Source organism: Arvicola amphibius, chromosome 9, assembly GCF_903992535.2.
Source record: "Arvicola amphibius chromosome 9, mArvAmp1.2, whole genome shotgun sequence".
NCBI lineage: Eukaryota > Metazoa > Chordata > Mammalia > Rodentia > Cricetidae > Arvicola > Arvicola amphibius.
Window position 1 is genome coordinate 2258451 of NC_052055.2, and position 13699 is coordinate 2272149.

Consider the following 13699-nt stretch of genomic DNA (forward strand, 5'->3'; position numbering starts at 1 on the left):
GCAAAATTCTGCTTGTCATTGTAATGGGATAACATGTTTTATACTGATTTTATTCCTCAGTTTTTGTGGTGGTCTTTTGATGTTGTTTTATGAGTTTTTTTGGTTGGTTGGGTGGTTGTTTGTTGTTTTGTTTTCATTTTTTTTGAAACAATGTTTCAATAGATAGTCCTGGTTGGTATAGAACTAGCTACCTAAGTCAGGTAGGCCTGGAACGCAAAGAAATCCACCTGCCTCTGCTAAGACTAAATGAAGGCATATGCCACCACACCTGGCAGTATTTGATTTTTATTCACTTGAGATTAATTATATAACTCTTTCAAGGTAACTAATTAAACATGGATAGATTTTCAAATGTTAAACTAGCCCTGTATATCTGGGATTTATTGTATATTTAATTTTTACCATTCTTTTGACTTTTTTTTTGAGAGAGTGGTAAGGGGCTAAAGTTTGCAGGTTCTCACCGTAGCACCCCTGGAACTCACTGGATGCGCAGGTGCTGGGGTTAAAGCTGTGTGCCACCACGTAAAAAACCTTTTTCCTTCATGATAACAATATTTTTGTAGAAAGAATATTACTGGGTTTTTTTTTTTAAATTGCTTAGGAAGTGTTTCTTTGGTTCTATTCTATGGAAGCATGATTTTGATGAGAAAATTCCCACGATCCCTATGTTTCTCTATGCTACAAATTAATCTCAACTGAAAAGACACTTGATTGATAGTTGAGCTAAGGAAAACAAGTTTTAACATGGAAGACTATCAGGAAGAGAGACTGTGATGTGACACCCTTAGGGAACAAAGGACACAGTTTTGAAAGGGATCACAAGAGTATGGTCTTCTGCCTCCTTAGTGCCATGTTCCTAGAAACCACAGCTGTTGTTGTTTATTTCACAGGAACTACATGTAGCTGTCCTTATCCTCCTGCCTCTGAATCCTAAGTTGTGGGGTTATTGGCACATATCTCACAGCCAGCTTAGAACCTGAGTTTCCTATTAGTCATCCACAAATATTACTGAGTTAAAAATCTGGTCCTCACTCAAGTGCTTAACTAGGGTCACACAGATCTGTTGCTGACCACACTTGATGTGCTGCTGTTTTACTATATAATAATACTCCACTCAGCATTATTCTTGGATGTATTTAAGTACACACATTAGCTTTTCTCTTTGGAAGTCCAGTCTACTAAATGGATTAAGAGCAATGAGAGTAGAAGCTGGGGTCCGTGAAGGGCACACACTCAGCTGCCACGGACGCCCCGTAGGTGTCTCTGTGTGCAAGACTGTCCGCAAAAGGCCGTGCCCTTACCTCTTTAACTTGTATGATTCTTATTTTCTATTACCTAACTGCTCTCACTAGGACTTTCAGCACTAACTTGATTTTACATTCATTAAAAAAATTAGGCAATATTGCAAAGTTAAATACAATTTTAACTTTTCACCATTTTCTTTATTGTGAAGGGAAATTCATCACATTGTTTTGGTTTTAATGGGATTCTGTACACAGAGTTAAAACACTGAAAAGTTTGCCTTGATTTTCTTCTGTTTTCATATTGCTTCTATATTTATACTGGTTTTGTAATTTAAAGTATTGTTAAATATTATAAGTAGAAATTGTCTATACACACAGGTTCCATTGTCTCTGAAGTATTTTTGTTAAACAGTAATTATTTCAGGTTCTTATTGGATGTGGCATACAAACTTTTTAAGGTAATCCATTGTCTATTATCTTATCATTACAATAGTCCCAATATGTTTTAAGTCCAGTACAGAATAAGTTCTGACATACTGTTCTTCATATATAGTTGGTGAAATAATTTACATAATATATAGATGTTGTTTTAATATGTAGATGTTGAAATAATATAGATGTTGAAATAATCAACTCTTATAGTTATTAAATTAAATCTCAGTTGTCATAAAACATAGCCTACATACAATTAGATGTTTATGTTACCATATTTTTTATAAATACATGAACCTATGCATATGAGTTTGTAATTTAAATTTTTGTATCCTTAATCATTTTAAACATAATTATTTTATATTTTTATGCTTTGGGATGCTCTTTCTGTATGCTGAGAATATGTTGGTCGCATTGGTTGATAAATAAAGCTCTTTTGGCCTATGGCAAGGCAGAATAGAGCCAGGCAGGAAATCCCAGTGCAGATACAAGGGGAAGGAGGGTGGAGTCTGAGGGTCACCAACCAACTATTGAGGAAGCAAGGCATGTAAAAAATGAGGTAACAAGCCAGAACCACGTGGCAAAGCCTAGATAAAAATGTGGATGAATTTAAATGTAAGAGCTAGCTAATAAGCCTGAACCATTAGCTGTGCATTTATGAATAGTATCAAGCCTCGGAGTGGTTGTTCGGGAACTGGCAGGCAGGAGAGAAACTTTCGATTACATTTTTATCAAATCTTTTTTTTTTTTTTGTCAGCTATCATTATGTAGCACTAGCTGCCTTCAAATTTACTGTGTAGACCAGGCTGACCTGGAACATAGAGGTCTGCCTGCCTCTGCCCCCCAAGTGCTGTGATTAAAGTCACGCACCACCACATCCAGCTGGATCTGATATTATAATTTCCTCAGTCTTTTTTTTAACCTTCTCTTATGCATAGCAGAATGTTTCCTTGGGGGAATAAAAAAAATCGCACTGATTGTTCTTCACCAGAGGAGGTTCCTGAAGTTTCCTTACAGTGGTTAAGGCCCTATACCACAAGAGACTCTTTGGTACTTAAAGAAGTTTCCAGAGGCTAATAAAGCAGTGGTTTGCGAGCCTTACACTCACTGACTGCACAGCGGATTGCTTCGTGAAAGAGCGAGCAGTGTGAAACCAAGCCCTTTATCATACGTGCATGTCAGGTGTGTGCTTGATAACTCAGATGTAGTAACAGTTTGGGCTTAGACTGACATAGATACTGTTTTGTTTTTTATTTTGCTGTTTTGTTCATTTTTTTATATTGGGTACTTACTTTAAAAATAGCCACAGTATTTAAGTCATAGTCATTTGGTCTTAGAAGAATGTATAGTATTTCAGGTAGACCATGAATATATGTGTACATGTATTGCAAGCTGAGCTGGGAAATTTAGTGGGCTACTTACCAAAGGCATGCCATTAAAAGGTGAGCCAAAGTTTGATAACCAAAGATGCTTCTAACAGTGTAACTGTCACTCTGTGATCTGTTACTCTGCTGGCTGAGGTGGAGGGATAGAGAGTTTCAGGCCAGTTGGGGCTTCATGGTGATTTCCAGTCAGCTTCACGGAGCAACACTGTCTCAAAACCCTGACAGTAAAGCAAGAAAAGAATCTAAAATGCCAAGTAGTCTTGCGGTAAAACACCAGTTCTCCATAAAATAGACACTGATGTGTTGACCTACCAATGTGTAGAAGCTAGTTTCACCCAAAATTTAAATAGGATCGTTTATTAATCAAGGAATTAAATTGGTTTATTGCTTTAAAAATAGCTTCTTAACGTTCATAGTTGCTTGATGGACATCAGTTAATTAAAAATGTAATCAACTGTTAAAGCAAAACTATTGTCAGATTTTCAATCATTAAGTGACTTTAACTTAATCACTGGTCACTTCAACTTGTTCAAATAGCTTTTTTTGATAAATTTGGTATGAGCTTTTTTTTTATTATGCTGCTGTTCTAAGACTAATAATTATTTTCCTAAAATTAGTTTCACTTTATTCCTTAGTTTATCCTCAAATTCAGTGCGAAACTTTTATTCAAAATATGCAAATCATGGCATTTAGTTTATCTTCTTACCCTTTAAATATCATGAAATAAAATGTTTTCTGTTTAATGCCTTCCCTATTCTAAAATAATCATATCAGAAAAGATCTCTGGTGTTTCACTTATTATCTATAGATTTAAAAATATTCAGATGTTCCAGTACAATTTCACATAGTTATCTGAGGCTTCCTTACGTTGTTTTAAATTTATGTCTATTTATTATATCATTGGTATCCACTTTGAAATTTTAGTTTTGAGTTTTATTAATTTCTAATTCAAAGCTGTATTCAAAGGAATCATTGATCTTTTTATTTATAAGTTCTGTATGTTGCTCTCTTATTTGCTTGTTTGTATAGGTCAAAACTATTGTTCTTAAATGCCTTGAATATGGAATTTGCTAGAAATTAATTGTGCTGATATATACGTTCTAACAATTGTTTGTATTAAGTATAAGTTTTTGTATGATCCCAGATGGTTTAAATTTTGCTAGGTGATACACTGATATGTTGGTGCAAGCACCACAAATACAGCTTCGCTTCCTGGATTGCATCTGTGTTGTGGTAAACTGGGGCAGTACGTGTCAGACTTCAGTTCTGTGCTTAAAGGCAGTTTGCTGGAGCAGTGAGAGCAAAGGTGCAGAAGACTCAGCAGGCCGCTTGTTACCGCTGACTTCAGAGCAAACAGCAGAAGTGTTCAGCCCTTTGGGAGGTTGTGTGATTGAACAGGAATGCTGGGGTTATTTTGATAAGGAGGGGGAGCAGTGTGGCCAACTGTGGTCTTCCTTGAGCTCTGAAGAGGCCCATGCATGATACAGGGTGAAGTGTTTGTTCTTCCAGATGAACCAATACAAATTTACCTAGAAAAATAAACTCAGCATTTGGGTTAATTTGCCATGAACTTTTATTTTAGAATTAGACTAACAAGGAATGGGAAAATAGTTCAACACTGCCATTTTGGGTACAGTTTTCACTATTGATGTGCAAACCAGAGAGGGAAAGGAATGCAGCAGCACGTCGAACAGTATCGCAGCAAGTGCTGTAAATCCAAAAAGAAAATTGAAACTGCACGATGGGGTAACATAAAGCTTTTTCTCGAGCGTGCTTACTAAGCTGAAGTCACAGCTCAGCGTTCTTAGCAGGCTGCTCAGTACTGATCAAAGTTGGATATTTCTTGTCTCCTCTCCTCCCATGGGGTATGTTGCTAGTTGGAAGATTTAGTTAGGAATGTTTCTGTTTTAGAAGCTCTCTGTTAAGAAGGTGTAATAGCCATATCATGCCATCTTTATTCATTTGATTTTGTAAAAAGAGTCCTGTTTTGGAAATGGTTTGTGCTTTTTAGATGTTGTGCTAGACAACTAACTAAAAATAAGTTTCTGTAGCTTCTTAAGTTCTAGAAATTTCAACTATGGTAGATTTAGTGTCTGCTCATTTTAGAGAAATATGAAAAATCTGCAAACAACATTTGGTTATATTTGGGACAAGGAGCTGACTAATAATTCCTGTCACACCGGCTCTTCACGGTGCTTGGCCATACCTCCCATGTGAGCGCACCACTGTCCTTGATGGAAAGTCTTAGCTGAGGCACAGGGGCTCACAGGAAAGGTTTCTTGCCTCCCTTTGTGTGGCGTTTACGTTATCACCCTCTTTGGGTCAGGTTGATCTACGATGGTGGCTTCAGCTCTGCCCAACTCCAGTAGAAACAGCACACTACCGCCACTGCATGGCTTCTCAGAATTCTAGCAGCATTTGATCGTGCACGCTTACATAACCTAGAAAATAGACATTTGTTTGAGACCATTCAAATCAACAGGGAACCATGAGAGATTATGAATATATAAATTGAAAGTGTGTATCAATTAGATAAATTGACACAATCAGAAAGGGGAACAGATACTAAATTCTACCAGAATATGCAAGTAGAGTTTTTTTAGTATTGTTGTACCTTGGGGTTAATAATTAACCTTAACTTATGAAATCTTTACTATGTGTACCCTTCCTTTATGTTCATGGGTCTTATTTATTCTAGATCTGCGCAATAAATATCATCGTAAAAACTAATTTACAAAGGAGGTAATGGACTCTGGAAAGATGCAATTGTTATAAAATCACATGAGTGATTCTAAAGTCCTTATCCTAACATGTTATACTGCTTTACTAGACTCAACCTAATTAAGTAGATATAGATATATATGTGTGTACCAATGCCTCTCTTAACACATAAACATCCTATATTGATTGCATTTCCACCCAGGTTTTCTGTGCCCAGCAATGGAATCTTTCCTGGCTCCGAGACTGAAGCTATGCAGCTCCCGTTTACATTCAGATAAAACGGACTTACTTTCTTCTAGGCTACTCAACATTTTTGAAAACAAGAAGACACCCCAGACAAACAAACAAAACCACCAAACCTTTCACAGAAAAGTTTGATATCATGGGATTTAGGATCTTATACATACGTAGAGTTCAGTATATAGTATAATAAGTTCATACTTATTATTCATGGTGCCAGTCATAAAGAGCATTTTATGAAATCTACCTAGTCCTATCAAAATAAGTTAGAAAATATTTTCATGATTGTTAAACTCTGCAAACATGTTGTTACATTTTTTTTCTAAATTCATTCATAAATACTCTATATCAAGAGCACACATTTCTCCTGTACAGAGATACAGGATAAATACCTTACGCTGTGTGGGTCTTGGCTTCCCTGTAGCAGCTAATCATCTCCATTCTAACTCAGGAATAGGCAGTGGATTATGGCTTTGACCGTGATCTTATGAAATGCTGGCTTTGGCTCTGGGCTCCTTGGCAATCCTTGCTCTAGGTAGGAGGTAACCATTGCTCCAATCCTTATATAAATACCTGTGGAGAAACTGAATGTCATGAACCTATATTATGTCAGTAAACTAGGTTTATGTGTCAGTGGTATCATTAGCATGGTTAGAATATTTAATTTGAAAAGTTAAAGATAACAATTTTGAATTTTAATTTTATTTTACCTATTTTTCGTGAGCATAAACAATGCTGGTTTCTTGCTCGTCCTCACCACAGGGAGATTCTGTGCAAGCTGGTGAAGAGTCCCCTTTCTCAGACTCTGTAACCTTGGAACAGACAACCAGTACCATCGGTGGGTCCAGTGGCGCGTCAGCCTCTGGATGCAGTGGGATGCTGCCAAAAGTCACGATAAAACTCTTTGCTCCAGACCTGGAGAACAAAGGCACAGTAAGGAGTGCTTTTCCTCCCTACTGTAAAGATAAAAAAATTACTGCTTTTAGAAGAAATACCATGTTACTTTTCCTTGCTGTCGTTTATGATGTAATTACCACTTATAAAGTTTTAAGCATGTTGCTTAGCATTGACTCTCGTTGCTTGTATAAAGTTTAAGTGTACGTGTTCTTTGACTTTGTAAAATCTAATTTTGCTTGTTGGTAATTAAAATTTACCCCAGAAGATATGAGAGGCTTACCCTCTGACCATAACTGCATTGAATTAACAGTATTCAGAGATCATTGGCTAATAACAGGATTCATCTATTCAAATAATAACTATGGTTGCTCTTAACGTGAGCCTTCTTCTTAATATCAAGGCCCTTCGACACTAATGTTGTAAAGTGTAAAAGTTTGTATAATCTTAACACCCTTTATTTGGTCAGGATGTGTTAGCTAGTGTGAAGTATAAAATAGTTCACATTTGGATATGATTATGAGAGACGTGATAATGGCACTTGTTTCTCTGCAGAGGTTTGTATGGTCAGTGAACTGGAAGATCTCAGTGCGTCCATCGATGTGCAGGATGTGTACACCAAAGTGAATGTAAGATAGAGAGCTTCAGTATTGACCACTATCAAAGCAGGTAAATACAAGGACTACATATAGGAAAAGCTGTATTTTCTGTGAGCGCATTCACCATAAGGATGTTTTGTTAACACTCTCAAAGAGAATGCTTAACAGATGAAGTTGTTTTCTTAGTATTCTTTTATTCTTATCCAATAAAACTTTATAACATGGCATATAGCTTTTCACAAATATTCACACTAGTGCTTTTACAAATCAGCTCTTGAGTGTATGCCATGTGTTATAGATTTGCTAAGATGCCTAGAACACAACTGACAAGTGTGGTTATTCCTTGCTCTGTAGTCTACACTGAGGCAGAACACCTGCTCATGCCCCTTAACAGGTAGGGGACTTATCCCTTATTGTAAATCATACAAATGCCATTACTCTGAAACCACATTATTCCCTATGTAGTCCCTCTGTGTCAGAAGTTAAGATTCTATGAAGGTTATGATTTGTTTATAGTAATACATAAACCAGTGAAGATAAAGATGCTTTTCAACATTCTAAAACGATCTAACAATTAATGTTCCCTAAATAAAAGGACAAAACCATTCTCTTGTTTGGCTTATAATATAGTTTTTCAGTGTTTTATCTTTAATTTGAAACATAGCACAATATTACTATAAAATCCAAAGGTTTTTTTTTTATTAAAAATACTTTAAATAGTATTGTATTTTCAATTTCAAAGTAGTTTCTCTTTTGAATAGTCTTAAAATCTATTTTCTATGGATTTGTGACATTGATCAGCTCAAGAGCTGCTCATGTAGCTGGTAAATGCCCAGTGTGTTTCTGTGCATGCAATGATCTGCTACATTCCCTCTAAAACAATTCTGCAAATGTATTTCTAGTACTACTTCTATGTTCGTCTAGTCTCTATGCCAAGCTGCATCGTTTTGTGCAAGCCCATGGTCATTATGAAATGTAAAAATTTTAATTGCTGTGTAATAGAGCTTGTCATACTACTGACTTACTAATCAAGTAGTAGTTACTTTTATCATATTAAGAATGAATTGTTCATTGGCATTTGATTTTTATTTCTTTAATTTCTTTCCAGTGGCGGTTTGTATTTAAAATCAAATGATTTTTCATGTAATATATCAGTGCAAGAACTGAAAGAGTTTCTTATGCAAATATAATGCACTATAGTTTATTCTTAATTTTACTGTTCTGTGTAAATTTTACATTATGAATATGTTATTCATTATTTTATGTCTATTAATATATTTTATATGCTGGGCTCTATGCTAAGCACCAGGGATATAGGGCTTAAGAAAATAGACAAGAATTTTACATCTTTTTATCTTATTTTGTTGGAAGTGACAAATGGATTTAAAAAAAAAAAAACAGTTCAATCTCTCATTTAAGAGAAATGCTCCCATGCCGACGGCTCTGCTAGGTGCATCATTCCGTCTGTGCTTTGGTACAGACGTGGAGCGCGGTTTACTTTAACACTGCTGATCTGGTTGTGTAACATCAGAGAACAGATGAGTGTGAACTTGTGTTTTCCAGGCCAGGGGAAGGTTGGCAGTCAGGACATTTTGAAGGAGTATTTCTACAGTGCAAAGAAAAACCTGTGGTGAGATTCATTTAGTAATTTTGATATTTGAGAGTATATTTGAAATTGTTTGTATTTGTTCTGCTTTTCAGTAGGCCTAATAATTTCAGAATGAGAACTTTGAATAATTCTATTAGACTTTCTTCTAAAATTATTTTAAAAATTTAAAGTTTCTTATTCTTTTAATCTGCTCATGTTTTGTAACCACATTCTTTTGTAGCAATAATCTTATCAAAGGCAAAGGTAGGATTATGTCACATTTATTACTGTATTTAATATTTCTGAATACCATGTTGAATTTTTTAAGATCATTACTTTTGTAAGTTCTTCCTCCATTGCCCTTACTAGAAAATGTAAAGTAATAATTGTGTATAGAAAGCAATTTTTAAAATTACTTCCATTTGCAATGATTTTTCAGGAGAAAGTACAGCTAGAGACTATATTTAGGAAAGGCTCAGACCCGAACCTGTACAAACTTGAGCAGAATTAAAATCTTTTCAATTTTTTTCTTTTTTTTCTTTTTGGCTTATTGCTTTTATTTTTTTTTTCTTTTCTTTTTTTTTTTTTTTTTTGTCTTTTTCCTTCTTTGCTCCTGTCTCACACCTCAAGCCATGGGGAAGAATGTTGGTCTTTGGGGCAATGTGGATGGTGTCTTCCTTTCCTGTACTGACAGCTGAACAGACGCACCTTGTTGGTTCGACCCGTCAGCAAGCAGGACCCTTTTCCGTAGTTGTTCTGCCTTCTTTACTTCTGTAAGACATCATTTTAAAGCTATAACTCAGAATTCCCCTAACAAGTGCCAAAGAAGGGAATTGAGCTGCCCATACAGTCAACTCTTGATGTTCAGTCTTGACAATCAAATTCACTTCATACGTGAAACTATAATGTATTCTCATATCATAGATTGGCTTTGTACCATACTCTGGAAGTCCGCTGTACATACTATTGCTACTCTGAGTTTGTAAATAAAAATTAATATTGCCATCATTATAAGAAAATCAAAGTAAGTTGTTTATGTCAAATGGCTTACTAGCTGAACTTCTATTGAATGATCAAGAGTTGACCAATGCTGCATTTGTCATTCCTTCTTTACTTCTTTCCAGACTGCTTTTGGTTTTGTTTCTTTTTTTCTGTTATGCAGTAGTCATTTTCTTCATAGATAATTGGAAGTACATTTTTTTATTGCTATCTTGAATCCAGACAAGTTTTGTACTTCTGTTGTTTCCTGGGTAAAAATGAAATTAGGTTGCTCCTAATAACTTTCAGAAGTATCAAATATATATTTTTCTAATGGTACAATGTATATAAATATTGTTATTAGACATATTATTTTAAGTGACCTTCCTAAAGTTTAATAAAATTCATAAAACTTTAAAGTATAGCTGATGTTTATCCCAATTAAGTCACTACAAACATTCTTTCCTCAGTGTCTGCAAAATACTTTATGTTCTTTACATAAAGCCCCAAAAGGCATAAGTATTATCCTTATAAATACTCCATATGATTTCTCTTACATGTACAGCTTACTAGTATATTTACACAATAGCAAATGCTTCTGTATTTGATTTCCGGCCGTTTCTGTAGTGCTAGAAGCAGAGTCTGCGAGTGGATTTGTGTCAGCATACACTGCTTGGTTTCTTCCCTTCCCTTTTATGCTCACTTGTTACCACTGAGGCCCCAAGAAACACCTCTCAGTCTCATGCCTCAGAGAACCCACAAATTTTATTGTGATTTCTTTTAAATTTTTGATATTTTTCTTTTTTACATTTTAAAGAATTAATTGCCCTGGAATAGGGTTGGAATTCTGTGAGAGATTGCAAGTCCCCTGGCGGCTCAGTCCCCACCAGAATTACTCCTATGACGATTTCTTAGTTATTTTTTTGTCTGTAAGAATTCATTTTAGATGGTATAATATGCTGATTTTTTGCCGTATAAAAGAAATATAGTACCTCAGTTTGGGCTGTGTATCTGTTCTCCCTCTTTAACATGGGTTACAGCCGTCTAAAGAAAATATGGAAAGCCTTTTCCCTTGTATAGCCTGTCTTTCAATAACATTTATATTCAACATTTTTCAAAGATTTTTAAAGCATTGATATATTGAAATGCCTTTTATAATCCTTTTTTGTTTTGTTTTTCAAAACAAGGTTATTCTGTTTCGGTTTTGATTGTCGTGGAACTTGTTCTGTAGACCAGTTAGGCCTCAAACTCATAGAGATCCACTTGCCTCTGCCTCATGAGTACTGGGTTTTAAAAGCATGCCACCACCACTGTCTGGCACCTTTTATACTCTTTCCAGGGTTTAATAAAATCATATTATGGGCTAGATTATTTAAATTAGTGTAACCTTCTCTTCAGAGCTGTGGCCTCTTCCACTGGGGTGACGACAGGACCCTTGCCACCTGTTTACTGCCTACTGGCCAGCAGCATAGGGATTGACACGGTAGCACTCTATCTTGCATTACTGTGCTTTCTGCTTATTGCAGCATAGAAAGAGAAAATAAGGAAATCAGACACAAAGAGGAAGTTTGAAAGGCTCTAAGTAGTGTGAAGAAAGACTATTCAGTGGAAAACAATATTTAGCACTAAAATGATCACATTCTACATTTTTTCCAGTGGTCAAGGAATTAACTTGAAAAGTGCATACAAAGTCGATTTTCACCTTTCTTCATATAAAGTCCATTTTAAAGAAAAAATTAGCAGCTTGCAATTGAGCTCCAAGTGATGTACTTACATAGCATGTGTAAGACTTGGGTTCAGGGTTCAATCCCTAGCAACACACACTCATATACACACAATTCACCCACAAACCAAGCAAACAAACAATAGGAAAAAGTAAAACTCTGCAGTAATATCGAATTGCGTAGTTATTCCTCTCATCTGTCGTTTGGTTCTAGGCATCAGCAGACAGAAAGGGACTCTAGGGTGATGGGGTCACAGCCTTGGAGACACCCACCTTACCGTTTTTCTGTTGTGCTCCTTCTGTTCACTTCTCTATTTGAGTTCTTTTATTAATATTACTCCATGGGCCCTAGTATCTAAAATCAGAAATCTTGACTGGAATTAGGAAGAGGTGTTAGAAATGAGATAGACTGTTCCAGTCTAATTTTATGATAAGTTGATGTGTAAATTAGAATTTTATGTACCACTAAATAGTTTTCATAGGGAATTGCTAACTCTCGGTCTGTCCGTCTAATATAGCCATGCAGCTTTAACCTCTCTATAGAATGGGCCACTCCCATGTTTATTAAGAAGTGTAGGATAACCAATACAAAAACGTCAAAATATTTGTCTTTTTTCCCTCTCTCATACAAGTACTGTCTTCTTTTTAAAAATGAAATGTGTATTGTGCTTGCCTTTTCTGGAACAGATGACAGGAAAGCCTCTAGACGGTGCTCACCAGCAGCATGGTTTTCTTTCTCTCACCTACACAAAAGCCGTAACAAAAAATGTCCGCCACAAGCTAACTTCGAGAAATGAGAGAAGAAGCTTTCATAAATTATCTGAAGGTTTACCAGATGGCTCACCTCATTTTCTTCATGAAATTCTTGTTTCTGCACAAGCGTTTGATATTGTGCTTTGCTTCCCTTTACTGAATGCTGTTGCAAGCATATTTCAAACTAAACCACCAAGGACTCAGAAGGAGAAAAAGGAAGTCCTCTGGCCAGCCTCTGAGGACCAGTACGCTGACGTCCCGCAGTTTGCCTTTGATTTATATCAACACAAGTGTGATCAGAATTTTTGTTCCTCAAACTGCAAAAACACAGTCAGCTGTCGAAGGTATAGTTTTCTGGTTTCATTTTCCCCCATGTGATTGGAGTATGGAGATAGATGGGTGGAGTGCTTTAAATAATTTTCTCTGTCAGATATGGATAAGAGTCATATTAATATATGGACAGAAGTCTTATTTTACATTTTGGCTTCCTTTTTCACAGGTGTTACTAAGTATCTAACTCTGTTAATTTAGTAGAATGAGAAAACCAAGATTATTTTTTTCTCTTTAATATTTGCTGTCTGTAATTCTAATTCTGTATTCATTTAGTATTCAAGATTGTAAATTTTTGTTAAGAATACAAAGTAATGTTGACAGAGGTTTTCTGTCCCACCGGGTCCTACAGCCGTTTAATCCCAAATAAACACCACAAAGGTCTACGTTAATCGTAAACTGGTTGGCCTAGTATATCAGGCTTCTTATTAATAAATTTTTACATCTTACATTAACCCATTATTCTTGTCTGTGTTAGCCACGTGGCTTGGTACCTTTGGTCAATGAGGGATTCTCATTCTTGCTTCCTCTACTACTACTGATTTTAAACTATTCATGTTTTTTTTAACCTTTATTTTAGTGGCAGTGTTATAATTTATATTTTCAGAGTTTAAGTGCTTTCTTAGATCACTTTGAAGAGCATTGTGAGACAGAGAATATTGCAGCAGATCTCTTTGGAAAGATCGACACTGAAAGCAATTTTAACATAGTTAAAGAAATCTTAGTAGAAGCAGCAGTATCATTGTTGTGATTACAATTAATTGACTGGCTAGTAAAACAAAAATAAAGGACAGAACTCATTATTTCAGAAA

At 35.7% G+C, this 13699-nt stretch overlaps 1 protein-coding gene across 1 annotated transcript in view; it reads left to right on the plus strand.

The window, feature by feature from the left end:
- The window catches only part of Vps13b (vacuolar protein sorting 13 homolog B), a 467803-nt gene that overhangs the window by 212885 nt on the left and 241219 nt on the right, over positions 1–13699 (plus strand). The window contains 6 exon segments of the mRNA XM_038343548.2: positions 6785–6962; positions 7472–7540; positions 7543–7585; positions 9079–9145; positions 12492–12767; positions 12769–12901. Of these exon segments, the coding sequence (XP_038199476.1) occupies positions 6785–6962; positions 7472–7540; positions 7543–7585; positions 9079–9145; positions 12492–12767; positions 12769–12901 (766 nt within the window).